At 41.3% G+C, this 27,438-nt stretch overlaps 1 protein-coding gene across 1 annotated transcript in view; it reads right to left on the reverse strand.

Annotated features, from left to right (window-relative positions):
* dync2i1 (dynein 2 intermediate chain 1) overlaps positions 1 to 26,699 on the reverse strand; it is a 35,322-nt gene extending 8,623 nt beyond the window's left edge. The window contains exons 1-13 of the mRNA XM_084326591.1: positions 26,555 to 26,699; positions 23,085 to 23,187; positions 22,298 to 22,427; positions 21,408 to 21,519; positions 14,137 to 14,231; positions 13,245 to 13,374; positions 12,088 to 12,263; positions 9,275 to 9,437; positions 5,367 to 5,480; positions 4,792 to 4,853; positions 4,154 to 4,205; positions 3,367 to 3,427; positions 2,791 to 2,890 (exon numbers count right to left, since the gene is read on the reverse strand). Coding sequence (XP_084182717.1) covers positions 2,791 to 2,890; positions 3,367 to 3,427; positions 4,154 to 4,205; positions 4,792 to 4,853; positions 5,367 to 5,480; positions 9,275 to 9,437; positions 12,088 to 12,263; positions 13,245 to 13,374; positions 14,137 to 14,231; positions 21,408 to 21,519; positions 22,298 to 22,427; positions 23,085 to 23,187; positions 26,555 to 26,642 — 1,386 coding nt within the window. The 5' untranslated portion in view covers positions 26,643 to 26,699. The remainder of the gene's footprint in view (positions 1 to 2,790; positions 2,891 to 3,366; positions 3,428 to 4,153; positions 4,206 to 4,791; positions 4,854 to 5,366; positions 5,481 to 9,274; positions 9,438 to 12,087; positions 12,264 to 13,244; positions 13,375 to 14,136; positions 14,232 to 21,407; positions 21,520 to 22,297; positions 22,428 to 23,084; positions 23,188 to 26,554) is intronic.
* Positions 26,700 to 27,438: the final 739 nt, after the last annotated feature.

Below are 27,438 nucleotides of genomic sequence, written 5' to 3' on the forward strand. Positions count from 1 at the left end.
AGTCAAGTTCACGTTCAAATTGATAAATCCCACACTTTGCTTAGAAATGGTCGTACGCACGGGTTAAGCACATATCTGTGCGTATGCCACGTTGATAAATGAGGGCCCAGGATTTTCCTATCTCTGGTAAGCAGTGTCGTGTTACCAGATTCACTGGCGAAGCTGGAAGCAGCTTGGATTATGCGTTTCGGACTATAACGTTGGATCAATAAACGCGATCAATATTTGGAATGGCGATCAGGAATTAGATTAATCTTTTTGCAGAACATCTGATCTGAGGTAAGGAATCTATGTTACCAGTTTTGGGTTAATCAGAGTTGTTTTTCACAGATTTCACAACGTGTGTGTGTGTGTGTGGCGTTAGGCGCTGAGCGCGGCACGAATAAATGATTTTTCAGCCCGCTTTGTATCGTGCATAAGAACACAAATACTCTCGATAATCTAGTGTTTATTTGAAAACGATAAATCAGCCGGAAAATGACACCGTGTTTTGTGTATTCCAGTAAATGGCTATTTTCGCAGAATTTCTCTGAAATTACTAGAACTCTCCGAAACTATACTCGTATTCAAAACGGTATAAAACGGAAATGTACTGATGAAAAAACAATCCGTTTCGTACATGTTGACTGCAAGCAAGTCATTGATAAGCGACAGGTGTATTAGACACATAGCCATAATTTAAGATATAGTTTATGCGTTCGCAAATGTGCTCGTCCTCCCATTGATTAACGTGGTGGCATCCAAGCGATAAATCGTCATATCCGGCTGGCAACCAATGTGTTATAGTCCCCTGAGTTTGCTCTGAACAGGGTAAATCTACATTTTGCAATGATGCCTCTAACTCCAAGAGTCCTTAAAGCTTAAGATTATCCCCTCTGTTGCAGAGTTTAAAACCTTGATCTCCAACCTTTGTCAATCTAGTTGTACGTGTTTTAATTGATTTGTTATCCTTGCTTTTTGCCTCACCTCGAGTTTAAATTAAATGAAAAATGCAGTGTGAGCCAATCAGCTTCCAGGATGGAAATAACGTGCAAAACTAATGCTAACCGCTACATGTATGCAAATGGAAAATGCTAAAAATATTAGCGCCCTACTTCGGGAGGTATAGTTCAATAAAAACAGAGATTTGTGTTTTCTAGTTAGTCGAGTAGTCAAGCTTTCTAACCAAGTAGGGTTCATTTAACAGATTTGGCTATTTATTCCATGGCAGCAAAAGCTTTTAGTGATTGTAATGTACTGTGTAGCGTTTGCCGTTGGTGGCGCTCGAAGCATAGAACCCCCCACACACCCTTTCGCGGATGCACGAGGAAACATAATACCGATAATCTAGCGTTGATTTCAGATCGATTCAATAATCAAGCGAGAAATGGCACGATAAATAGTGAAATGCAGATAAGGGCTGTTTTGGCTGCGTTCCCTGGGATTACACAGAATCGCTCTGGAATTATGCTCGTATTCACCACGGTATAAAACGGAAATGTATTGATGAAAAGATTTTCAGTTTTTTGCATGTTGACCGGAAGAAACTCACTGACTATCGACGGCGTTATTAGATCCATAGCTATAATATTTAATATAGGTTTAGCACTGCAAAACACCGGCATTTATCTCATTGAACAGAGCGTTGGCACTAAAGGCCGACAGTGCCCCCTGCTGAATGGCACTTGATGTGTTAATATGCACATACACTTTCACACAAGACAACATGATGAATTGAAAATGAGGTAAACAAGACGAAAGTATTTTTCTGGTCTGCATCCTCTTAGCAGTTTGTTTTGTATTGAGCCGTACTGTATTGTACCCATTCTGCAATCTGTTAATAGAGTTTTCAATCAATCAATCAATCAAACACTTTCTGTAAAAATTTACAAATAAATTTGATCTTACCTCATTTTATATTTTACTACTACTACTTATTGTTATTGAACACACACCCCGCACTGCACCTTATCATGCACAGGCACTTTTACGCAAGACACTTTCTGTAAATACCGTAATTCCTCTAATAGTAACCGGGTCTCAAATACAAGCCGGGTCTCTATTAATGGCCGGGTGCGCTCTTGAGCTAAGCAATTATAAGCTGGCCTCCTAATACAAGCCGGGTTACTAATATACTGAGCTGCATACTGAGCTAGTTACTTGATTTCACTTTGAAAACGTTGAAATGACCAGTGACCACCTGTAATTGCACTGTTTACTATTTCATACAGTACTTGGTTTCAATAAATGAACCCAGTACATTTTACTGGGTTCAAACTGACACAAAATGTTGATTTATTCATTATGATCCGTTTGAAAATTTGAAATATAGGCCTCCCTCTTATACAGGCCTCCTCCTAATACAAGCCTGGTACCCGCTACAGTTGAAACAAATACAAGCCGGGGTTACTATTAGAGGAATTACGGTAATTGACTATTTAATTTGATCTTACCTAATTTTATATTTTATTTTATCTTACTACTACTACTTATTGTTACCATTCTTGTATTCATTGTGGTTTCGTAATTGTGCACTGTTGAGTCTGAGCTCGAAACACAAAAATGTCATTACCTACAAATAAACAACTTGAACTTGGAAAAATAGCCGTCAATCAACTGTGACCCGGCCGCATCCCGACAGTCCTGAAGAGTGGTTTGAGCAGCCAGACGAGATGTTTTTCAGCTGAGTGGTTAATAACTCAGTTTTCTGTGGCGTGACAAATTCAGAACACATGGGGGGAGGGGGGACTACATGTTTACTTGTTTGGAACTGGGACACTACAGGGAGATGGAAATACCATATTAGCTCACCATATTAGTACCGATGAAGAAATGGCTGGAGTCGAAGGGCAGGAATTTCAACACTAACGTTTGTAGTGGTCCCGCTTTCATTGCATCTCTCTGCGTCGTCCTGGGAGGCGTGACAGGATTAGACTAGATTAGATTCAAATGTATTGTCATCATACAGCACAACGGAAAGAAGTTTGGCATCCAACCAGAATGCAAATGTAACAGTAAAGTGTAATAGCATTATACAATGTACAGGTCATTAAACAAGCAATTTCACAACCATACTAGCAAAAAAAACACAGAAAGAGAGAGAGAGGGAAGAGGGAGAGAATGCCTCCGCTCAGATTATGACATACAAACGAACCAAGCAGCGGTGCAACACGACACTACCTCTGTCACGTTCACACTACTACACACTACACACGGTCGTCCCAAAGACAAGGTGACAACAACGGACTCTCCAGCGCTGCATAACAAACATGATCGCATGTCTCATAGCTGGAGCAGCTGTGCTCCGAGGGGGGCAAAGACATTGTGGGTATTTCTGGCCCTGCCGCCTGGCAGTGACAGATCACCACACGCCTCCATCCATCTCACCTCTCATCGGTACGGAGCGTGGAACTGTGGAGCAACTTCACTCTGCCCCCTGGTCTGAGGCCTGAGGAGATCAACGAGAGGGAGAGAAGGTAGAGAGAGAGAGAGAGAGAGAGGGTAGAGGAAGAGAGGTAGAGAGAGAGGGTAGAGGAAGAGAGAGAGGTAGAGAGAGAGGGTAGAGGAAGAGAGGTAGAGAGAGAGGGTAGAGGAAGAGAGAGAGGTAGAGAGAGAGGGTAGAGGAAGAGAGAGAGGGTAGAGGAAGAGAGAGAGGGTAGAGGAAGAGAGAGGGTAGAGGAAGAGAGGTAGAGAGAGAGAGGGTAGAGGAAGAGAGAGAGAGAGGTAGAGAGAGAGAGGGTAGAGGAAGAAGGAGAGAGAGGGTAGAGGAAGAGAGGGGGAGAAAGAGAGGGTAGAGGAAGAGGGAGGGAGAGAGAGAGGGTAGAGGAAGAGAGAGAGGGTAGAGGAAGAGAGAGAGGTAGAGAGAGAGGTAGAGAGAGAGGGTAGAGGAAGAGAGAGGGTAGAGGAAGAGAGAGGGTAGAGGAAGAGAGGTAGAGAGAGAGAGGGTAGAGGAAGAGAGAGAGAGAGGTAGAGAGAGAGAGGGTAGAGGAAGAAGGAGAGAGGGTAGAGGAAGAGAGGGGGAGAAAGAGAGGGTAGAGGAAGAGGGAGGGAGAGAGAATGAGAGAGAGCGACAGAGATAGAGAGAGGAAGAGAGAGGGGTTGTTGTTACACGTACGGGGAAAAGAGAAAATAACTTCAAGGGGGGGATGTGGTTCAATCAACTTAAGCGCCTCACCCAGGTCGGTCTGGGAGCCCGCTGGGTTGGCCTGGGGGAGTTCCACCACCACCTGTTGGGCAGAGAGAGGAACCACTGTTGCTTCTATACAGTCAGGTCCAGAAATGTTTGGATGTTGACACGATTTTCACAATGTCGGCTCTGTACACCACCGTGATGGACTGGGACAATCAAGATGTGCTTTGAGAGCAGACTTTCAGGTTTCATTTGAGGGTATTTAAAATCAGGTGAACAGTGTAGGATTTACAATAGTTTCTACATGTGTACAAATAATGAGGGAATAACACACACCTGGCCATGGCACAGCTGAGCAGCCAATTGTCCAATTACTTTTGGTCGCTTAAAAAAAGGGGGGGGGGGGTCACATGTAGAAATTGTTGTAATTCTTACACTGTTCACCTGATTTGGATGTAATACCCTCAAATGAAAGCTGAACGTCTTAGGTCTTAGTGCACTTAAAGCACATCTTGATTGTTTCATTCCAAGTCCATTGTGGTGGTGTACAGAGCCAATAATGAAAATTGTGCTGATGTCCAAATAGTTATGGAGCCGACTGTATATCAGTGGCATGGAGGTTGTTTAGAACACAAACGTGCAGTGTCTTGTGTGTGAGTTGGGAGTTTTTACCCCCAACCTACCCATAGATTTAAGACCCCATTTTCATCCAGAGAGGCCAGCTGACAGGACAATCCTGATGACTCTGGGTTTTAGGAGAAAGCAGCAAACAAATTAAATGTGGTTCTTTGCACTAACTTAACAAGGAATTAAGTATACTATTAAGTAGTAGTAGTAGTAGTAGTAGTAGTAAGTATTACTTGTTATTATTTATTAAGTAATTAGTTTAATTGAGTATTGAAACAAGCAAGAAACATCCCAAACTACAGATATATTTGTCCCAAAACTTTTGTTCCAATACAATTCAATCTGTTTTGAAGGGTTTTACTAATAAGCTATGTCATCTTGAAACAAACAGAGTGATCTGGTCACTCATTTTGAGAAAATAGTTCAGTTGTATTATTTGAAACAAACATTTTCTTATCCATTTGGCAGATACTAGGTTTTAAGACACAATACAACAAGACATTACTAGTTAAGATGGAGATTTATTTTGTAGTGCAATAAAAATTAAACACTTTATATATATAGTTTCTAAATACATATACATATTTTCATGCTGCTATTGAGTGCAATGTTCCTTTTTTCTCTTCTTCACCTTCGTCGGACGCCAGCAGGGGGAGCTCTGACATCAGTCCCCCTGCTACGGTGCCAGGGACCACTTCCATAGAGCTCACAGGGGACAGATGACCTGACATGGCCAGCACAGCATCTGTGTTGACAGGGTGACAGAGGAGAGAGGCGATGGACACGTACTGAATCACCATTACACTTATACAGGTCAGTCGGGCACACAGACAGAGAGTGAATGAATGAATGAATGAAAACTTTATTTAACAGATTGCAGAATGGGTACAATACAGTACGGCTCAATACATACAATTGTTAAGGGGATGCAGACCTGAGAAAGACGTTTGTCTTGTTTCCATCAGGGTCCCCCATTTTCAATTCATATACACATATATGACATACATGACATACAGATAGTCAGTACTGCTACATCTATACATTTATGACATACCAGATTTGCAAATACAGTACTGTTTGTGATACAGAAGGAGTCAAGAAAAGGGAGTATATACATTTGACGTAGAAACTGTACATTGGAGGAGGTTGGGTGGGGGGGGTTGGGTACATTGGGATATTGACAACCATACTGGGTAATTTACATTGGAGGTGGTTGGGGGGGGGGGGGGGGGGGCACACTGTATAAACAAGTAACACTGTACATTGAGGGGGGGGGGGGAGGAGACACTGTACAAACAAACACAATTGTACATTGAACTATTGACAAAACCATACTAGGTAAATGACTGTACATTGGAGGGGGTTGGGTTAGGATATTTACAGGGGCCAGTGTTGAATTGCAGTCTCCCGTAGGTGTCCCTTGAGAGAGGTTTTGAAAGTGGGTAGTGATCCACATTCCTTTACAGCTTTGGGTAGGGCGTTCCACATTGATGTGGCATAATTGCGAAACGTGTTTAGTCCCTTATTTGAGCCGAATCTGGGTTTAACATGATTTGTGGAGCTCCCTCTGGTGTTGTGATCGTGGTATTCACTGACCTTTGGGAAGTATTTTGACATGTACATGGGTACCTTGGTCGTGTAGTGTATCTTGTAGACCAGGCCCATTGCAAGTTGTTGTACTCTGTCGTCTACTCTAAGCCATCCTAGGTTGTCAAAGTGGGCAGGGGTGAGGTGGGTTCTAGGAGTAAGGTCAAGCAGTAGTCTGACCAGTTTGTTTTGAGATGTTTGTAATTTTGTTTTTAGCGCCTTTGAGGTGCTTTGGTACCATGAGGTGCAAGCATAGTCGTAGTACCCCTGAATGAGTGCTCCTGCCAGAGTCTTCAGGGTGTTCTTGTTTACCAGAGAGGAGATCCGGTACAAGAATCGAGTTCGTTGGTTGACTTTTTTTATTACATTGGATGCCATTTTGTCACAGGAGAGATTAGCCTCTAGGATGGAACCCAGGTAGGTAATTTCATCTTTCCTTGTGACAATATTGTCACCCACTGTAACTGAGAAGCCGTCGGTCTTGCTGAGTTTGTTATTTGAACCGAAGAGAATGGACTCTGTTTTGCCCATGTGTAATGATAGTTTGTTATCAGCGAGCCATATGCAGATTCTGCCTAGTTCCGAGCTGAGGGTTTTTTCAACCTGTAACTTGTTCTTGTCAGAGACCAGCAGGGCTGAGTGGTCCGCAAACAGGAACAAGTTGCAGTCACAAGCTGACGACATGTCATTTGCATAAATTAGGAACAGTAGCGGTCCTAGTATGCTTCCTTGAGGAACACCACAGCTCACTGTGAGGGGGGGGGATAGGGTACCGTTTACCTCCACCATCTGTTCCCTCCCCTCAAGGTAGGATTGCATCCAGCTCACTGATAGACTATCAAAACCAATTGCTTTTAGCTTGTCAATCAGAATGGAGTGATTGACCGTGTCAAAGGCCTTTTGTAGGTCCAGCATGACCATGCCGCAGTATTTGCCTGCGTCCACCTCTTGTTTGATGTGGTCATTCAAATAGAGAAGAGACAGAGAGAGAGCGAGAGCGAGAGCGAGAGCGAGAGCGAGAGCGAGAGAGAGAGAGAGAGAGAGAGAGAGAGAGAGAGAGACAGAGACAGAGACAGAGCGATAGAGAGACAGAGAGCGATGAAAGATGAGACTTACTGATCATATCAATTGCAAATGACGTTGTTTAAACGGTGCACTGCCAGTGTTAGCTCCCTTGTTGCTCAAGACTGTAACACAAGCAGTGCACCGTTTAAACATATATATTGCATATATATATATATATCTGTATATATACCCATACTGTACACTGCACACACTGTATATACTTAGTTACTTATCTGTATAGTTATACCACTGGCTAGTATGGTGGTTTACTACCATAGTGTATTCATACTTGTACCACTGTATATAATAATACTGTACATACATTAACCTAGCATTTTACTACTATCATATTGTGGCAGATATCACCCACCCTCTCATCGATATGTGAAGGATGGGAGATATTATTGCCACGGAAGGAGTAGAGACAATTAGGTAGCTGATTAGTACTGATAGAACACACCTGTGCATCATTAGATCACCCACATCTCACGTGCACACACCCCAGACACACACTACAAAGCCACTAGGTTAGTCAGAAGTAAGTTGAGCGGAGGTGAGGTTGGAGTTGTGACATAAAGAGAGAGAGATTGAGATATTCAGAGTTGTGTAAGGTGAGAGGTAGTGAGAGGAGAGGTGAAGGCGAGAAGGTGTTCATTGTGTACTGGACCCTAGACTGGCTGAGAAACCCCCTTGTGTACTGACCCTGGACCGGACGAGTCTATTCGAAACCCAAACGGTTCGTGCTTCCGCGTTCGCGTTTTCCGCTCTGATTGGCCACTGACCTACGCTAGTTTTGCCCCCCCCCCCGGTATGAGCGTAGAAATAATGCGTGGAGAGCGGAGAGCGAGCCTCGCACACACGCACTTTGAAATGGGTATTACGCCCTGTTACTAATGTTCTACAGTAGTACGCCCTACTGTAGAACATGACATATTAGCATGACATCTGATTTATTAATGCCAATACTAGGGACAAACGCAATTGGCACAAGTGTAAATCATGGATTAGTCACTCAGTTTTAACATCCGCCGATTTAGCTCACCTTGTTCGTCACCTCGTTCGTCTGCTGGCTGTGGAGCCTATGGTCACAAGTTCAAATCACACTTGGTTCAATTTTTTTTATTTTTTTTATACGTTTAATTAATTTATCCACTCTGGTTGGATGGTGTGTGTATATGTATGTATTGTGCTGTATAATAATAATAATTCGGGGGGGGGGGAAAACTAGGGTAGGTCAGTGGCCAATCAGAGCGGAAAACACGAACGCGGAAGCACGAACCGTTTGGGTTTCGAATAGACGCGGGACCGGACGACTACCCTGAGTATTGAACAATCCCTTTTTCTGTACGCGAGCCTGTTTTGTGTTTTTGACCATCGGACTGTATTACGACCATTCTCTTGCCTATCGAACTGGATTCTGCCCTTATTCAATAAATATTCTTATTGATTGATATTGCTCTTGTGTGAACATTCAAATTTGTTTGTATTTGAACCGTGGCGAGTATCTGAACCCCACCACGCTTGTCACAATATATACATATTCATATGTTATTGTGGGGGAAATAGGAGCTTGATCATTCTGAGTTAATAAATTGCATTAACTGGATCTCCATTGACTGAGTAAATTATTATATGTAATCCACATTATACACTGTATATCGCTATGCACTGTTACTTTGCATTCTGGTTTAGATGCCGACTTCATTTCATCGTACATTTCGTTGTGTTGTGCGATGACAATACAAATCGAATCGAATCTAAACAAACAACTCCTCAAGCACAACTCTCAGAGTACAATTCCGCTCATTCTTTCGACCAACAAAAGGCCACGAGAGAGAGAGAGGAGGACTCGACCGCGTTGTGACTGAAGATAACTCCGGGACTGACCAGTGGAGAAGGTCGGGTGGCGCAGCGTCCACTCCTCGTCCCCGATCTTCAGAGCGCGGTGGCCACTGGCGTGTTCCCTCAGGTCCCACAGCACCAGAGAGCCCACCGAGGTCCCCGCGAAAACCAGCGGGACCTTCCCAGGGCTGAAGCAGCAGCAACGCACCTGGGGGCACAGAGAGGGAGACCGCTGTTACTCTCGCTCTCCGTTGAAGCGGTCTTGGGATTATGGTGATGTCATTTATCCTCTACCATCTCCACTGGCTCCCCATCATATACAGGATTCAGTTCAAAATTCTACTCATCACCTACAAAGCCCTCAACAACCTGGCCCCCTCCTACCTCTCTGACCTCCTTCTCCACCACACGCCTACCCACTGCCTCAGGTCCGCAGATACTAACCTCCTCCAACCCATCAGGACTAAGCTCCGGACCTGGGGCGACAGGGCCTTCGCTGCAGCTGCCCCCACCCTCTGGAATGCCCTTCCCAACCATATCGGTCATGCAGACACCCTCTCATATTTTTTAAAAGCCCTCAAAACCCACCTTTTTACCCTTGCTTCCAACCCTTGAAACTCCTTCCTCTCTCACCTTTATATACCGGTAATTTATTTTATGGTCTCTACTAAAACTGTATTGTATTGTTTGTTTTGTAAAGTGTCTTTGAGCATTAGGAAAAGCACTATATAAATCTGATGTATTATTATTATTATAGAAACACTGCCTTGTCCCAGCGTATCTGCAGGTTTCAACATGTTCAATTTAAGACTTTTTAATACCACTTAGATCGAATACCAATTTCACGACCATATGTGGTTGTTGCGAAAATGCAACAACCACATAGCTCCCGGTAGCCCTGCAAAAAACAACGAATTGAATACAAAAAACATTTAATATATATATATATATCTAATACCTGTGCAAATGAAATGAAAGACTTTTTAATACCTTTTAAGGCCTAAACATTTAGATTTTTGAATACCCTCTGTCCACTCTTTTACCCCTAGACACCGTCTGTCATTGTGATAGTCACGACACTCGTCATTGCATCCTGCATGATGAGATGGGTTGGTCTTATCTATCAGAAATATTAAACAGACATTGGTATTTGTTTATCTTGAAGGCCATTGCTGGAAAATTACAACCATATATCACAATGATGCTTTATTGGAATTATGGACCTTATCCGACCTGCTCAAACAATTGGTTTACACTTGAGGTCCCACGAGTTCAGTCTGAACTTGGGACGCCTGCCTTTTGTTTTGATGCACTAGCTTCCTGGAATGATCTTCAACTCACACAAAAAATCAATACTCCACTATCGTCTGGACAATTTTAAAACATGTTCACAAACCTCAGTGTGTAATTGATTTTAATCTAAGAACATGATCACAATAATAATAATAATTTATATAGCGCCTTTCAGGAGACCCAAGGTGCTTAACAGTGGGGGGCAGCTAAGGGGATCAGGGGAACAACGTAACAACAAAGTAAAAAAGAAAAGAAAAAGAAAAGAGGGAAATCAGGCAGAGTAATTTACAAATTTGGTGAAGGGGTGAGTTTTGAGTTGGGATTTGAAAGAGTCCAGGGATTTAGCACTGCGGATGTTTGGAGGGAGGGAGTTCCAGAGGGTGGGTGCAGCAACAGAGAAGGCTCTGGGGCCGACAGTGCGCAGGTTGGTGGTGGGGATGGAGAGGAGACCGGAGTCAGAGGACCGCAGCCTCCGGGGTGGGATGTAGGGATGGAGGAGGTCAGCTAGGTACCGGGGGGCAAGGGAGTGAAGGGATGTGTAGGTGATGAGGAGGATCTTAAAATGTATGCGGGACTTGACTGGAAGCCAGTGGAGGTGGATGAGGGTGGGGGTGATGTGGTGCCAGGACTTGGTGCGGGTGAGAACCCTAGCAGCAGAATTCTGTACATATTGTAGCCGGTTTCATGAGGGCTAAACCTAAACAAACCTCCCCACCTCAGCCTGTAACTGTTTTTTTCTTTGTATTTTTTTTTCTGTGTTTTTGTCCTATTCATGCAAATGTGTTTTACTTTTTTCCTTTTATACTGTTTGAATTTGTAATCTCGACGGCATCGCAAATGGACGGTAAAACCTCAATGTTCATTTTGAGATTAAATAATAGTTTCAATCAAACAATCAAATGACCAACATCATTGTGGTGAAATACTGTGTGTGGGAGCGATACATAATGACGCTGACTTACCAGGATAGGACATTTAGAGAAAGTTACTGTGGGAATAATGTTATGTTATCTTCATGTAGATTGAGCACATCTTAATTTCAAATACTTTTCCATTGAAACGAGATGTTCAAATGACAAGACAGGTCACCGTCCCTGCAAAACTAACGGCCAATATTTGTTTTGTAGCATACGTTTTGACCCTAGATATTTCTTACACTGTGAATTAACCCTGTCACTGCCACACTACCAAACAGTTAACCCTTTCACTGCGACAATACACCGAAGGTTAACCCTTTCACTGACACACGACAGCAGGTTAACCCTTTAACTGCCACACTACAGAAGGTTAACTTCTTTACTATCACAAAAGGGTTAAAAGTATTTACATGTCTGGTCAGGACTATTTCCTGGTAATGTGAGGTAAATCCTGCTAAAAAACAACCAACCAACGACCCCCCCCCCCCCCCCCCCCCCCTCCCAAAATGTCTTATTAAATGTAGAATGCAAATAAATACGACCCTTGTTCGTGCCCCCTATGCATGTCTCTGTATTACCCTAAAAAATGCCATTTTCAATCGTTTATCACAAAGGTTGGGTCAGATTTAGCTGAAACTCCAACGTTACCTCCGACTCGTAGACGAGGATCTTCTGAGGTCTGGACGGCTCCCAGATGTTCCAGATGCAGATAAGGGTGTTGTTGTGGAGACGCACGGCGGCACTGGGCTCAGCTGTGGGGCTGTGCACTGACAGCATGGTCTGTCTCTGGACCTGGGAGAAGTGGACCAGGCTGATTCGACGGCCTGCGGACGAGAGTCTAAATGGATTTACCACCACAGCGGAGGAGTGGAACTACAGATCATGCCTAAGAAGCTGCAACCACGTACAGTAACTACGTGCGTTCAAATTGGACTTGTGTGGTTATTACTTACTAGAAGTGCACTGATACTAGTATTGACATGACATAATAATAATACACTTTATTTTTGTAGCACCTTTCATACAAGAATTGCAGCCCAAAGTGCTTCACAGCAGTAAATAAATATGAATTTCCCCAAGGGGATCAATAAAGGAATATCTTATCTTATTGGACATAAAATAGACTTACGGCATAAAATGATCATAAAATTGGCATACAGTAAATATAGACAGGCATAAAATGAGCAGAGGATTGGCATAAAATAAGAAGATAATAGACCAAATAAAAGCGACGCATAAAGTGTAAATTTCGGACTATAAGCTGCGCCTTTTTTCCCCATTTTTCTACCCTGCGGCTTATATAACGGTGCGGCTTATCTGTGACTCGACGTGACCAAACCCGAAAATGTAAAAATCGAAATATTGCTTTTTTGACTGCATTGAAATGTTATTTATCTGTTCCCTTATTTGCTAAACTTAATACAACTTGTAAATTAGTTAATTCTTGTTATTTGTCCGACAGTATTGTGTCCCAATGCTAATTACATATGGTAATTAACATTAAAACACCTGCGGCTTATAGTCCAGTGCGGCTTATATATGTACACATCATTCAATTTAGCTGCTGCGGCTTATATTCAGGTGTGGCTTATAGTGCGAAAATTACGGTATACGAGTACAAAATAGACAATAAACATAAAATAGACAACATGCATTCATACGTTATCACAATTGACCTGCGCTATGCGTCCTATCAATCGATCGATAATACGCTAACAAGTTGTTAATACTGTATCCATTAGCTAAAATACTGATAATTAACAATCCTATGGTTCTGGTGATGAGAAAGCTTGGTGTTGAGTTACCGATAAGAAAAGCCAACTTGGTGTTGAGCTGTGAACTGCCATCGCTGAAGGACAGAGTGTCTGTTTGAGTTTGCATCTTCAGCAGCGACCGCCTCTCAACCTGCTCCTCCTCCAGTAACACAGCCATCACCTGGACACAGCAAACACAGCACCAGGTCAAGATACAGGGTTCCTGCATAGTATTTACATATATATATATATACACCCATATAACTCTGTATGATAGCATGCACAATAATGCTGTATATACCATATATGTATATATATTCTTACCGTATATATATATATATATCCACATCTGTCTGTACATACCTGCATATAATCCTTTTTACATATCTGTAGATACTATATCTATATCTGTACATATCCCTTACCTACTCTTACTAGTTACGCTGCTGTATGAATTACTACCATAGTGTACATATTAATACTACAACTCGGTACATACATCTGATTAGCACTGTACTCAGTAGTACTAATTTATATGTTTTATACCCAGTTTAATCTCCTGTACATTGTATATTACTATTGCACTTTACTGTTACATTTGCACTCTGGTTGGATGCCAAACTTATTTCCATTGTACTGTACTTGTGCTGTATAATGACAATTCAAGATTCAAGATTCAAGAGTTTATTCATCACATACATACCAGGGCATACAGTGAAATGCGGTTGGCCATGCCCGCTACGATTGTGCAATAAAACAATAGTAATAGTAATAATAATAAAAAGATAACTAGAATAGACATGGTAAATAGACATGTTAATAAATCACTTAAAGGCACTACCATTTGAGGCAATACATTTTAATCTAATGTAATATATATATATATATATATATATATAATATACAGATATACTTATTACCAAAATGAGCATGATGGAAATACCTGTGATGCAGAGCGCAAGAAAGCTGTCAGACGTTGTGTGTCAATGTTAATTTCATTGATGCCTTCATCTCCTGCCTCTTGAGACACGCTGGCATCTGTCACAGCATGAAAACATCATTAATGAACTCCATTTAGGAAGCTGCACTGCAGATCAAGTATCCTGGTATTTCATTTTCATAAGTTAATTTCTTGGTATGATATATGATATATGGTAATGGCTATGGTATATGATATATATAATATATGGTATGATATAGTATATGAATGAATGAATGAATGAATGAATGAATGAATGAAAACGTTTATTTAAAATAGACACCACAGCTACATTGGACCAGCCACAGTGGACAGACCAGATGCGTTGTTTTGCGTGTTTATAGCACAAGTGCTAGTTTATGGTGTGGTATATGGTATAATGATATATGGTATATGATATACTGGTGTGGTATATGGTATGATATATGGTATGGTATATGATATAATAATAATAATAATAATAATAATAATAATAATAATAATAATAATAATAATAATAATAATAATAATAATAATAATAATAATACACTTTATTTATAAAGCACCCTTCATGCAATAGAAAGCAGCCCAGTGCTTTGACAACACAAAAAAATGTATTCACAAATTAATAATAAAATGCATGACTCAGTAGACAAATTACATATCACAAGCAATACAATGAATAGAAAGAAGAAAAAGGGAGTTAAATAAAATGATTAAAACAAAAGGAATATACTAAATACAGTTAAAAGCCAAGTTAAAGAGATGTGTTTTCAGCTGTTTAAAAAGGCCATCTCTCTCATTTCTTTGGGTGGAGTGTTCCACAGTTTCGGTGCGTGATCAAATAAAGCTGATTCTGCTATTTTTCTGTGGGGCACTTTAGGGACGATTAAGACGTGCCTCAGTGGACCTAAGTGTTCTTGGCGGGTGTAAAACAGCAGAGACTCTGTGATATAAAATGGTGCTAAGTCATTTAAGGCCTTATACACAAGTAAAATAACTTTAAAATCAATTCTAAAAGAGACAGGGAGCCAGTGTAGTGCAGCTAAAACAGGAGTGATAAGCTCTCTCTTCCGTGTTTTTGTTAAAAGTCTGGCAGCAGAGTTTTGAATCAACTGTAATTTCTCAATGGATTTTTTTGGTAGACTAGCATTACAGTAATCTAAACGACTGGAAATAAAAGAATGAATTCGTTTTTCAGCATCCTGTTGGTTTAAAAATGGCAGCACTTTGGCAATATATATACCGTAATTCCTCTAATAGTAACCCCGGCTTGTATTTGTTTCAACTGTAGCGGGTACCAGGCTTGTATTAGGAGGAGGCCTGTATAAGAGGGAGGCCTATATTTCAAATTTTCAAACGGATCATAATGAATAAATCAGCATTTTGTGTCAGTTTGAACCCAGTAAAATGTACTGGGTTCATTTATTGAAACCAAGTACTGTATGAAATAGTAAACAGTGCAATTACAGGTGGTCACTGGTCATTTCAACGTTTTCAGTATGCAGCTCAGTATATTAGTAACCCGGCTTGTATTAGGAGGCCGGCTTATAATTGCTTAGCTCAAGAGCGCACCCGGCCATTAATAGAGACCCGGCTTGTATTTGAGACCCGGTTACTATTAGAGGAATTACGGTATATATATTTTTTTAAACTTAAATTTTTATTAACATTTATAGACAAACAACACTTACACAAAAATGGTTCCCATAACACAATATGAAAGAATGCAGTGAACATAAATGGTTACATGAATAGCATTGTTGGTTATGTTTCCACTACAGTTGTTTTTCCAGGCACATAATACAAAGACTGATTGTATACCGCCCTTGAACAGGTATAGACAAATTTATTACCTACTCAAAAGGATTAGATATTGACTAAGGCAAATATGTATGGTATGGGTCCAGTGACCCTCCTTGAATTTCCTTCTTCTCTTATCCTTCGCCCTTTCTATTTCTTTTATACTAAATTTCTCTTTGCCTTTTGATTCACCCATTTACAAACCACATCTTCCTTGATTATTAATACAACATTGTTAAACAGACATAAATAATAAAGTACAAAAAATGTAATACAATTGTAATACCCAAAAAAAAGAAAAATGAAATCAGAAAATACTAACTAAGTCAAAAGTGTGTGACATGGGTTCAGAGACCCTCCTTGAACCTCTTTCCTCCTTTACCCTTCGCCCTCTTGTGATGCATTTGGTTCTTCCTCTGTGATGTCGTTTTCGTTCCCCTTGTAATCCTCCCACTTTCCCCATCTTTCTCCAAATTTCTCTTCCTGTAACCTCAGCATGTGTGTTATCCTCTCCATATCCTGTATCTCCTCCACTATTCCTACCCATTGTGCTATTGTCGGTGGATCTTCTTTGTACCACAGTCTTGTTATTGCTTTTCTGGCCGCTATCAACATTATCTTTATTAAATATTTGTCCCCCCCTTGTATTCCCTCGTGTGTCAGGTCTCCTAAGTAAAGCACCAGTCCTGTTTGTGGTAACCCGTATCCTAATATTCTGATCATTGCCTCCCCTATCTCCTCCCAATATCCCTTCAGCTTCTGACATCCCCAGAATATGTGCGTGTGATTTGCCCCCTCCTTCCCACACATCCTCCAGCAATCCAGCATGCTCTTTGTGTTGGTGCATATTTTCCCTTCAGCTTGGGGTTATAAAGAATCTGATTATGTTTTTCCATCCAAACTCTTTCCATATCCTCGATCCTGTTGTTGAATGTTGCACCTCGCATATGTTCCCCCATTCCTTCCCTGTTATTCCTATCTCTAGTTCTCTCTCCCATTTCCCCCTTATATAATCGGTCGTGTGTCCCTTGCTGGTCATTATAGCCCGGTACAGTGCTGATATTACCCTTCCTTTCCCTCCTTCGTATGCCCTTACTATCATCCTAATTATTCCATTCTGTTCTTCTTCCTTGTCCCCTCTTATTTCTTTATTATAGTAATCTCTAATCTGTAGATATCTGAAGTGGTCCTTGTTTTCTAGTCCAAATTTCTCCTTTAATTTTTGTAGTGCTTGCATTTCCCCCTTCTCTATCATTTTGCATATCGCTGTTGCCCCCCCCCCCCCCTCTCCCACCTTCTGAATCCATGGTCCAGCCTCCCTGGTTTGAATCTCTTGTCATGTGCTATCCATCTCAGAACCCCTGACTGCTTCTCTAATTTGTGTGTTTTTACTACTCTGTTCCATATGATCAAGGTGCATTTGGTGGCAATATTTCTTAAATGAAAAAAATGCTACCTTAGTCACCTTGTTTATGTGCTTTTTAAAACTTAGGTTGGAATCTAAAATTACACCAAGGCTAGTTACTTCTGGTTTACTCTGATGGGCTATATTTCCTAGCCTAATTGAAAATGCATCCCTTATTGTTTTAGGGCCAACCAGAAGTATTTCTGTTATATCTTCATTTAATAAAAACAAAATAGTTATTATTCATCCAGTGATTAATTGCAGACAGACCGGTAGTTAGGGAGCATAAAGCACTTGGATCATTCGGCTCAACAGAAATGTACAATTAATTGTGTGTCGTCTGCATAACTAAAAATGTACATTGTGTTTTCTAATAACGTCACCCAGAGGTAACAGTGAAAAAAGAAGAGGGCCAAGACAACTTCCCTGTGCAATACCACAGATAATGTTCTGACACAATCTCCTACCTAGACTAACATAGAATTTTCTGTCTATAAAAATATGATCGAAACCAGTTCAGGGCATTTTCAGACAGGCCAACCCAATTGTCCAAACGATGCATTTAGGATGCTATGGTAAATTGTGTCAAAGGCAGTGCTCAAGTCCAGGAGAATGAGAACTGAGATCTTGCCAGCAGCAGCACTAATTCTTAGATAGTTGGTGACTTTAATTAAAGCCGTCTCTGTAAAATTGTTAGATCTGAAACCAGATTGGAATTTCTCCAAGATGCCGTTTTCATTCAAAAAGATTATTTAGTTGAGTATCTTGCTCAAGAAAGGTAAGTTGGAGATAGGCCTAAAATCACTCAGGACGTTATAGTCTAAATTTGGTTTCTTTAGTAGTGGTTTCACAACAGCGGTTTTAAATGCGTTAGGAAATATTCCAGTCTCAAGGGATGTGTTCATTATTTTTTCGGACTGGTGTGGAGAGACTATTTAAAACTATTTTCTTTTAAAAGGTTGTAGGGATAGGGTCAAGGTTGCAGGTTGATGGTTTACTCGGTGCCACAATTCAATGGAGTTCTGCCTCAGAGATGTCATTGAAATTCCTCAGAATTGTCGGCTTGTTACAAGGCAGATCATAAGAGTCACTAGTATCTCTGACAATTCCCGCTCTAATAGTTGTTATTTTATTGTTAAATAATTGTGCGAATTCTTCACATTTTGTGACAGAAGCCAGGCTGTAAATGTCACAGGCGGGTGCAGGATTTAATAATTGATCAATAGTTGAAACTAAAACCCTGGAATTACTGCCATTCTCTGCAATAATCCTTGAGAAGTGGGCTCTTCTCTCAGAATGAATAGCCTTATTATACATTATAATATTCTCTTTCGAAATATTACGGTGAATCTCCAGTTGAGTTTTTCTCCATTTCCATTCGGCTACTCTACACACGTATAGAGATATTTATCCATGGTGATATTTTATTTTGTAGCCTCTTTTTGATCTTGAACAGTGTCCAGTGCTCTGCTCAAGTTACTATTGAAAACGTCAACCATTTCATTTATCGGGTAGTGTCCATTACATGGATCAAATGACTTTGCAAGGTCAGAGAATTTTGTTTCCGCTATGGTATCTAGATAATAATAGATATATTAATAATAGATTCTCTTTTGTTACTAGGTGTACTTAACATAGCATCAAAGTACACACAGTAATGATCAGAGACAGTAAGTAATGTCAGATACTAGCACATTCTCAATCTTAATCCCTTGTGATATTACCAAATTGAGTGTATTACCCAGTTGGTGGGTGGCTTCGGTAACATGTGGCGTTAAACCTAAATTGTCTAAGAGATTCACAAGCTCCATAGCCCACGAGTCATTTCTGTTATTGATATGAATATTCATATCTACTTCCTTAGGCGCCTAGGGAAGTAAAAAATTAGTCAGAAGATCCTCAAGAACTTCTACTCGTGCACAATAGAGAGCATCCTGACTGGTAACATCACCTCCTGGTTTGGGAATAGCACCGCACAAGACCGCAGCAGACTACAGAGAGTGGCCCGTCCAGCCGAGCGCACAATTGGAGGTGGGCTTCCCACTCTCCAGGACGTTTATAACAAGCGTTGCAGGGCCACGGCTAAGAGAATGATTAAAGACTCTAGTCACCCAAACTGCCTCTTTGAACTGCTGCGGTCAGGCAAGCGCTACCGGAGCCTCATGGCCAGTACAGAGAGACTCAGAGGGAGCTTCTATCCCAGGGCCCAGGAGTTCAAAACTTTTAATCCTTATCTGATCAAATCAGATTTGGATTTTGGGTAGTTCAAAACCAAAAAACTGGATCAGGATCACTTTGATATCCGATCAGATCAGGAAATCAAATCCAAGCTTTAATCTGGATCAAATCTTGAAAACGGGTATTTCAAACCGACAACACAGGATTCTGATCAATTTTATCCCAAAAAACTGGATTATCTTGATCCCACCAGAGGGGTGGATTTCCAGTGGATTACCAGAGCAAAATGTACTATACAATTTATTAAAAAATATGTTTCAATATAAATAAGATGGCTAAGTTTGTTAACTGAAATAATACACAATTCTTAGCCTTCATGGCAAATCAATTTTATTTACATTTTTTGGTCACATTAATGGTGGCCTATTTTGTTTTCAACCAAATGCTGATGACATAAATGTTTATGCTCATAAAAGTATCACAACAAAGATTGTCAATCACAAATGTAATTTAGATTAAAGAAAAAATATCTTAAAAAAAAATCCATCCGTCATGCCTTTGAATTAATGTTTCTTTGTTGTTACCCTAGTGGGAGTATTTTTCTTTATTACAATTCCATTATGATTTTATGTCCTTTATGTATTTAACAATATAATTAGACATTATAGATCTCTCTGCAATGTGGTCCTTGTCTTCCCTTTTTTCCATATCCACTAGATGGGAGATCAGTAGGATTAAAGCACTGATATTCAGGATCTAGTAATCTTGAAAAGTCTGAATCTGGATCAGGGTGATCCTATCCTGGATTGCTTTGAAATACCGGGACAAAATATGGCAGAGTTGTCTGATCCTGGAGCACAGAAAATGGGATTTAAAAATCTGATTGAATCAGATAGGGATTAATAGTTTTGAACTCCTGGTCAGGATGCTCAATGACAATGACACTATGTAACAACCCATCATCTACATACACTGCACACACATCCACATGCACACACTCACTTTAAACAAACACTCACCTTACCACTCACTTTATTCACTTTAACACACTTTATATTTATTTATTATTAAGGAGATTTGCACCACATTCAATACCTCATTTGCACCCTACCCCAAGTTTTGTACCTCTGCATTCTACCTCACTGGTACTCATTTTACTCTGTATTGTATATTGTATATATGTATATTGACTTGACCTACTTTTTACTTCTTAATTTTTTACTAACTTTCTCTTTACTGTATGTAGCACACTCTCAGGGGCTCATAAGAAACAAGCATTTCATTATAAAGTATCCTGTATTTTGTTCTGACAAATAAAAAACAAACTTGACTATCTCCACTAAGGATTATTCGGTCATAACTAGTAAGAATAGTGGACAGAAGCTCAGAGAATTCATGGATAAATACTGAGGATTGTTTGGGTGGTCTATATATTGTTAAAATAAGCACATTTGAATCAGCTTTCATCACAATGGCGAGGTATTCAAAAGATAAAAATTTACCCAGGTCAATCTCAGAACAACAGAACTGATCAGAGAAGATAGTGACAATACCACCACCATCTTTTTTTGTAATGTAACAAGTGAATCTATCTCATCAGATTTTCCCCCCCCATTCATTTGAATCAATAGCGTATTAAACTACTTGTTAACCCTTTCACTGCTGCACTACCAAACGGTTCACTCTTTCACCGCGACAATTCACATAATGTTAACCCTTTCACTGCCACACGACAGCCGGTTATCCCTTTCACTGCCACACGACAGTCGGTCGCGTGATAGTAAAGGGTTAACCTTCTGGCGTGTGGCAGTGCAAGGGTTAGACTGGAGATGCTGTTATTGTTTTCGCAGTACTGGGCGAGTTTGCTTACCTCCGCAGGCTGCGTTCCGCTCTGCCGGATGCTGAGTCCACTTCTCGTACACGTCCACCTCCTCCGTCTGGATGTCCTGGTCCACGTTGTCCTCATTGCACTGGACGTACACCTGGCAGGAGAATCACTCTGTTAGCGGACGTGTTATTCATGTGTTTATATGAACCCTTCAGGTGAAGAATTATATACGTCTGTTTTGACGTTGTTTTGAGGACAGCCCATGTATTTGCAGTTGTCAAGTCAATGCAAATCCTGCAGTGTGAATGTGATACATCACTCCAAAGTACTCCACGCTTACTTTACCTATGAGTGTGATAATGGAACGTAGACCAATCTCAGTCACTCTTATTGTCTGGGACCAAATTCGGTCACGCCCCATTCCCAGTAAAAAGTGGGAATCTCTAGAATGTGTTTTGGGCGACAGTGTTTACGGAAGTGTGAGGGTAGCCTCTCAAGTTGACGATACACAACACTTTCTGTTGTCAGTAGATGGCAGCATTGGTTTAAAATTAAAAAGGTGAAAATGTTGAAAACTACAACATGAATACATTTCCCAAGACCTTTAGCACAGGTCACAGGTCACTCCAAACACCCTACAGTACATCTACTGTACTTTAACTATGAATCGATGTGCACAACATTCAAAAGATATCCATCCTTAGATTAGGTTTGAAAACATTGTTTATCCAAAACCTGAATACTTGTATGGTTCTTCATATCAAGGATTCATTCATAAAACAGCAGGAGTGATTCTACCTCCACTGTTTCCAATTATCATTAAACAAAGGTGCTGTGAGGGGTTCTCCTTTGACATAGGAATCGTAGGAAGGATGATTTGAACGATGTAAATGTGTGTAAATGGAGGGGAGACAAGGAAAACACAGACGGACCTGTTTGGCGTTCGCGCTTCCAAAGCTTTTGATGTACATATCATATTCACTGACAGGAGGCAGGTCCAGGAGGGGGATCATCAGAGAGTAGTCCAGGTCGATTAGGCGAAGCAACTCCGCGCTGCGTTTCCTGTAGTCACACGGTAAGTCACTGTAGAGGAGTACACTGTGCCTCACTGCCTCACTGAGCACAGAGTATAAATCCATGTACATCTTCCTTTACATTCCTGCACATTTAACATTTTACTGTACATTTTAGAATGTATATCTCGGTCTGTACTCTTATTCTTATTTTAGATTTTTGACTACCTGAATGTTCATTGTGAGTGATCTGTGGTGCTGGATTTCCCTCAGGATCAATAAAGTACTTCTATTCTATCTACTAATGCAGAACGGACAATAGAAATATTCACTCCAGCTGCGATTCTCAACCTTTTTTGGTTTGTGGCCCTAAGAACAGACGGATGCCGATTACTGTACAAAGCACTTGTAGAAGCTTTGCATAAACACAGCACATAAATAAGGACACCATTACAAAAACCTCCCAAAGCCATCTTTTGTAAGTAATCATATATATCAAAAATTTTATTTCCTTCTCCATCCAATATGAGCTTTTCTTTTCTTTTATTATATACTATACATTTGTATTACCCTTTAAAAAATGTGTATTAACTTTATGCCTGTACCTCCCCTCCCCCTCCCCTGTGCTGCTTTGACCCCAGAATCTCCCCAAGGTGATGAATAAATAAAGATTCATCTCCTCTTATATCAGTTCTATTAAACCTACTTCTGTTTGTTGGCAACCGTCTTGCTGACTTGCCGGTCTGTCGCGGCCACAAAGTCCATAAATCGTCCGTGTTGAGAGCCTCTACTCTGACTTTTCTCAGAACCTTGAGTACACAAACGGAAGAAGAAAAAACAAGATATTTATAATATATCACACCACATTCCACAAGTATGTATCACAGCGTCGGTTCAGGCTTCATATTGTATTTCCAGCAGACACAAAGACACAACATGAGGTAAAGAAGAATATTGAACGTGGGATGGTAAACAAACTGATGCTCTGATAACCCTGAGGCATAGAAACAACATCTTAAATGCCACCGTGTCCCAGGGTGAAGTAATCTCCTCGGAGGCTTATATACAGAATGAGAATCCGGTGAAAAGGTTGACTTTTCTCTTGGTGTCAGACGAAGGGTGGTTGAAGCTGCGTTTGTGCCCGTTCTGGAATATGGATATCTGTTGTACACAAACACATCAGGTCACTGTTTTAATACAGTATGTTGGATACATGGCAGTGTTGTAGTACTCGAGTCTGAGTCGTGGACTGATTTTCAGGACTCGTGACTCGACTTGGACTTGAGCACTGATGACTTGGACTTGGACTTGAGCATTGACTGAATTCGGACTCGGAAGGTGCAGACTCGGACTTGGACTTGTTATTTGATAAATACTGTTTTTCTTTTTATCATTTGGCATAAGATATTGATGGCTAGTGCATACAGCTCAATACACACAATTGTTAAGGGGATGCAGACCAGAGAAAGACTTTCGTCTTGTTTACATCAGGGTCCCCCATTTTCAATTCATCATAACATATATTTCATTTCATTTCAACCTTTATTTAAAATCGTAAGCATCTGAGGTTTCCCTCATTTACAGAAACGACGATTGTACAGTACATAATAAAAACAACATTCACAGAAATTTAAACACCAGAGTAAAACAAATTAAAAACGTTTAAAAATCATTTTAAAATATCAACTAAAACAGTTACAGGTAGTCACACAATGGTCTGAAATCATACATTTAAACATTCCAAGGGAAGGGAGAACCTCCAATTTTAGCGTGAGTTGAAGGACATTCCATGAGTTAGAAGCATCAAAGGAAAAGGCTGACTTCCCTAGCTCAGAACAAATCTGAGGAACCCTAAGAACCATCCAGTCATTCGATCGAGTTGAATAGGTTCCAATATTCCAATCTAACAGTGAGGAGATATAAACAGGTTGTTTACCAATAAGGGCTTTAAAAATAAATAAATACCAGTGTTTGTTGCGCCTTTCTGCAAGAGAAGGCCAACCCACCCTATCATACAGGACACAATGGTGAGTATCATATCTGTCACCAGTTATAAATCTGAGAGCTGAGTGATATGCAGAATCCAAAGGTTTAAGAGTTGATGCCGCAGCATGCCTATAAATTACATCACCATAGTCCAAAACTGATAAGAAGACTGATTCCACAATTCTTTTTCTACTAAATAGAGGAAAATTGGATCCGTTTCTGTACAGGAAACCAATTTTCTGACATATGACATACATGACATACAGATAGACAGTACTGCTACATCTATACATTTATGACTTACCAGATTTACAAATACAGTACCGTTTGTGATACAAAAAGAGTTAAAAAAAAAAGAGAATATATACATTTGACGAATAAACTGTACATTGGAGGAGGTGGGGGGGGGGGGGGGGGGTAGGTGGGGTGGGGTGGGGGCGATGCGGGAACTGTACATTGGAGGTGGTTGAGTAACTGTATATTGGGTTATCGACGAAACCTTACTTGGTCCCAAGAAGAGGGTCTTGTGTATTACTGGGTTAGGACATTTACTGTACATTGGAGGGGGTTGGGTTAGGACATTTACAGGGGCCAGTTTCGAATTTCAGTCTCCCGTAGGTGCTCCTTGAGAGTGGTTTTAAAAGTGGGTAGTGAAGGATTCACATTCCTTTACAGCTGTGGGTAGGACGTTCCCTTGTTTGAGCCGAATCTGGGTTTAACATGATTTGTGGAGCTCCCTCTGGTGTTGTGGTCGTGGTATTCACTGACCTCTGGGAAGTATTTTGACATGTACATGGGTACCTTAGTCGTGTAGTGTATCTTGTAGACCAGGCCCATTGCAAGTTGCTGTACTCTGTCGTCTACTCTAAGCCATCCTAGGTTGTCAAAGTGGGCAGGGGTGAGGTGGGTTCTAGGAGTAAGGTCAAGCAGTAGACCAGTTTGTTTTGTGATGTTTGTAATTTTATTTTTAGCACCTCTGAGGTGCTTTGGTACCATGAGGTGCAAGCATAGTCGTAGTACCCTTGAATGAGTGCGCCTGCTAGAGAGTCTTCAGGGTATTCTTGTTTACCAGAGAGGAGATCCGGTACAAGAATCTAGTTCGTTGATGGACTTTAAAAAAAAAAAATTATCTACTTTTTCTCCCCATTTTCTATTTTTCTCCCCTGTCTCGAACGTTGTTGGGCCATGCCTCCCACAAGCCGGCTGCAATGTGGACAAAGCATTGCATCACGTGTCCCCTCCGGTACACGAGGAGGCAGCCGTCGCATCTTTTCACCTGCACAGCGCGATCTCTCAGCGGCGAGGGTCTGCGTGGGAGGGACACGCCGCCCCCATCGCTTCCTAATTCTACTGTGCAGGCACACCAACCGACCTGTAGGAGTCGCTGTCCACAACGTCCGATCCCCACCCACCAGCTTCCCACCCCCTAATACTGCCAATTGTATTAGTATGAACGACCAGCCAAGCTGGTAGCAACGCAGAGAGCTGGGCTCGAACCTAGCATCTCCTGCGTTAGTGGCGAGCGTCTTGCCCACTGCGCCACCTAGCCGCCCCGATTGACTTTTTAATTTTTTTTATTACATTGGATACCATTTTGTCACAGGAAAGATTTGCCTCTAGGATGGAACCTACGTATGTAATTTCATCTTTCCTTGTGACAATATTGTCACCCACTGTAACTGAGAAGCCGTCGGCCTTGCTGAGTTTGTTATTTGAACCGAAGAGAATGGACTCCGTTTTACCCAGGTGTAATGATAGTTTGTTGTCAGCGAGCCAGGTGCAGATTTTGTGATTGTGACAGTGATTGGGTTATCTATTCCATTACTATGGTTATGATAACTCCAAAAAGCGTAGCACAGGACCTTCAACCGGATCCAAATTTCAACCTGCTTCAGACTGTGGTGGAACCGGAGAGGTCAGTTATGCGTGTGGTCAGATCTTCATGGTTGATACTCATTTATTGTTAAAGCTTCTTGCTTCTCTGGCCATGAGAAAAGGTGTGAAGAGGTGTGAACAGAGATCTTAGAGTAAAACCTCCACAAGACCGATCGGGTCACTCTAGTTCCACTGAAGTATTTATACGAGAGGTTGTTTTCAAATGGTCAGTCAGTCAGTCATTACTATTAACGGGTCACCAAGCAGCGTGTAAAAGTGGTACATTTAGAGAGAAAATGCGAACACTTTTCAAACCTCTGGAGTATTTGGGTCCGTCATCCTCCTCCGTGCTGACGCTCCTCCTGGTCTGGGCACTCCCCACCCTCTGGTTCTCCTCGTCCATGGCTCTCTGAATCGCCTCGATCTCGTCTCTCCTTTGCGGAGTGAGATTCTCTTTCTCCACCACCTCCCCGTCCTCCTCGTCCTCGCTCACCTCCTCAAAGTCCTCTGCGTAATCCTTCAGAGAGGGAGGGCCGCAGACATCATTGATTCAATACAGGCAAATGTTTAACACAAAACCGGCCTCGCTTAAAAGGTGCACTATGCAGTTCTCGGGGAAGGGGGATGCGTTTACATTTGCAGAGCATGCGATTGGTTTACAAAACATTTATAATACATACTATACATATAATTATTCCATCTGATGTAGGGTTGGTGTTTGAAAGTATTTTATTGCATTTTAAATCATCCAGTATCTAATCTGTTTATCAAATCCAAATCCTTTCAAATTCCTATTTTAGGTAATTATTTGAGGGAAAATTACAATTTCTTATTCTCTCAGCAATGTTGCAATACAAGAAAATTATAAATAACTTAATATTGGGGCGGCTGGGTGGCGTAGGAGAGATTGCGCTCGTCACCAATGCAAGAGACTCCGGTATCGAATCGCAGTCTCAGCATTGCCTTCGGCTTGGGCCGGCCATCGTACTGGCTCATTTGGCAGAGTCAGCGGGTGGAAGTCGATGGGTGGGGATTGGACGTTGTGGACAGCGACCCCTACAGGTCGGTTGGGAGACGCCTGCACAGCAGAGACAGGAAGTGGCAAGGGTAGTGTGAGCCTCCCATGCGTTACACCTCGCCAATGAGAATCCGCGCTGGCAGGCGAAAAGATGAGACAGGCTGCCTCCTCGTGTGCCGGA

This window comes from Notolepis coatsorum (assembly GCF_963971535.1).
Source record: "Notolepis coatsorum genome assembly, chromosome: 12".
In the NCBI taxonomy this organism is placed as follows: domain Eukaryota; kingdom Metazoa; phylum Chordata; class Actinopteri; order Aulopiformes; family Paralepididae; genus Notolepis; species Notolepis coatsorum.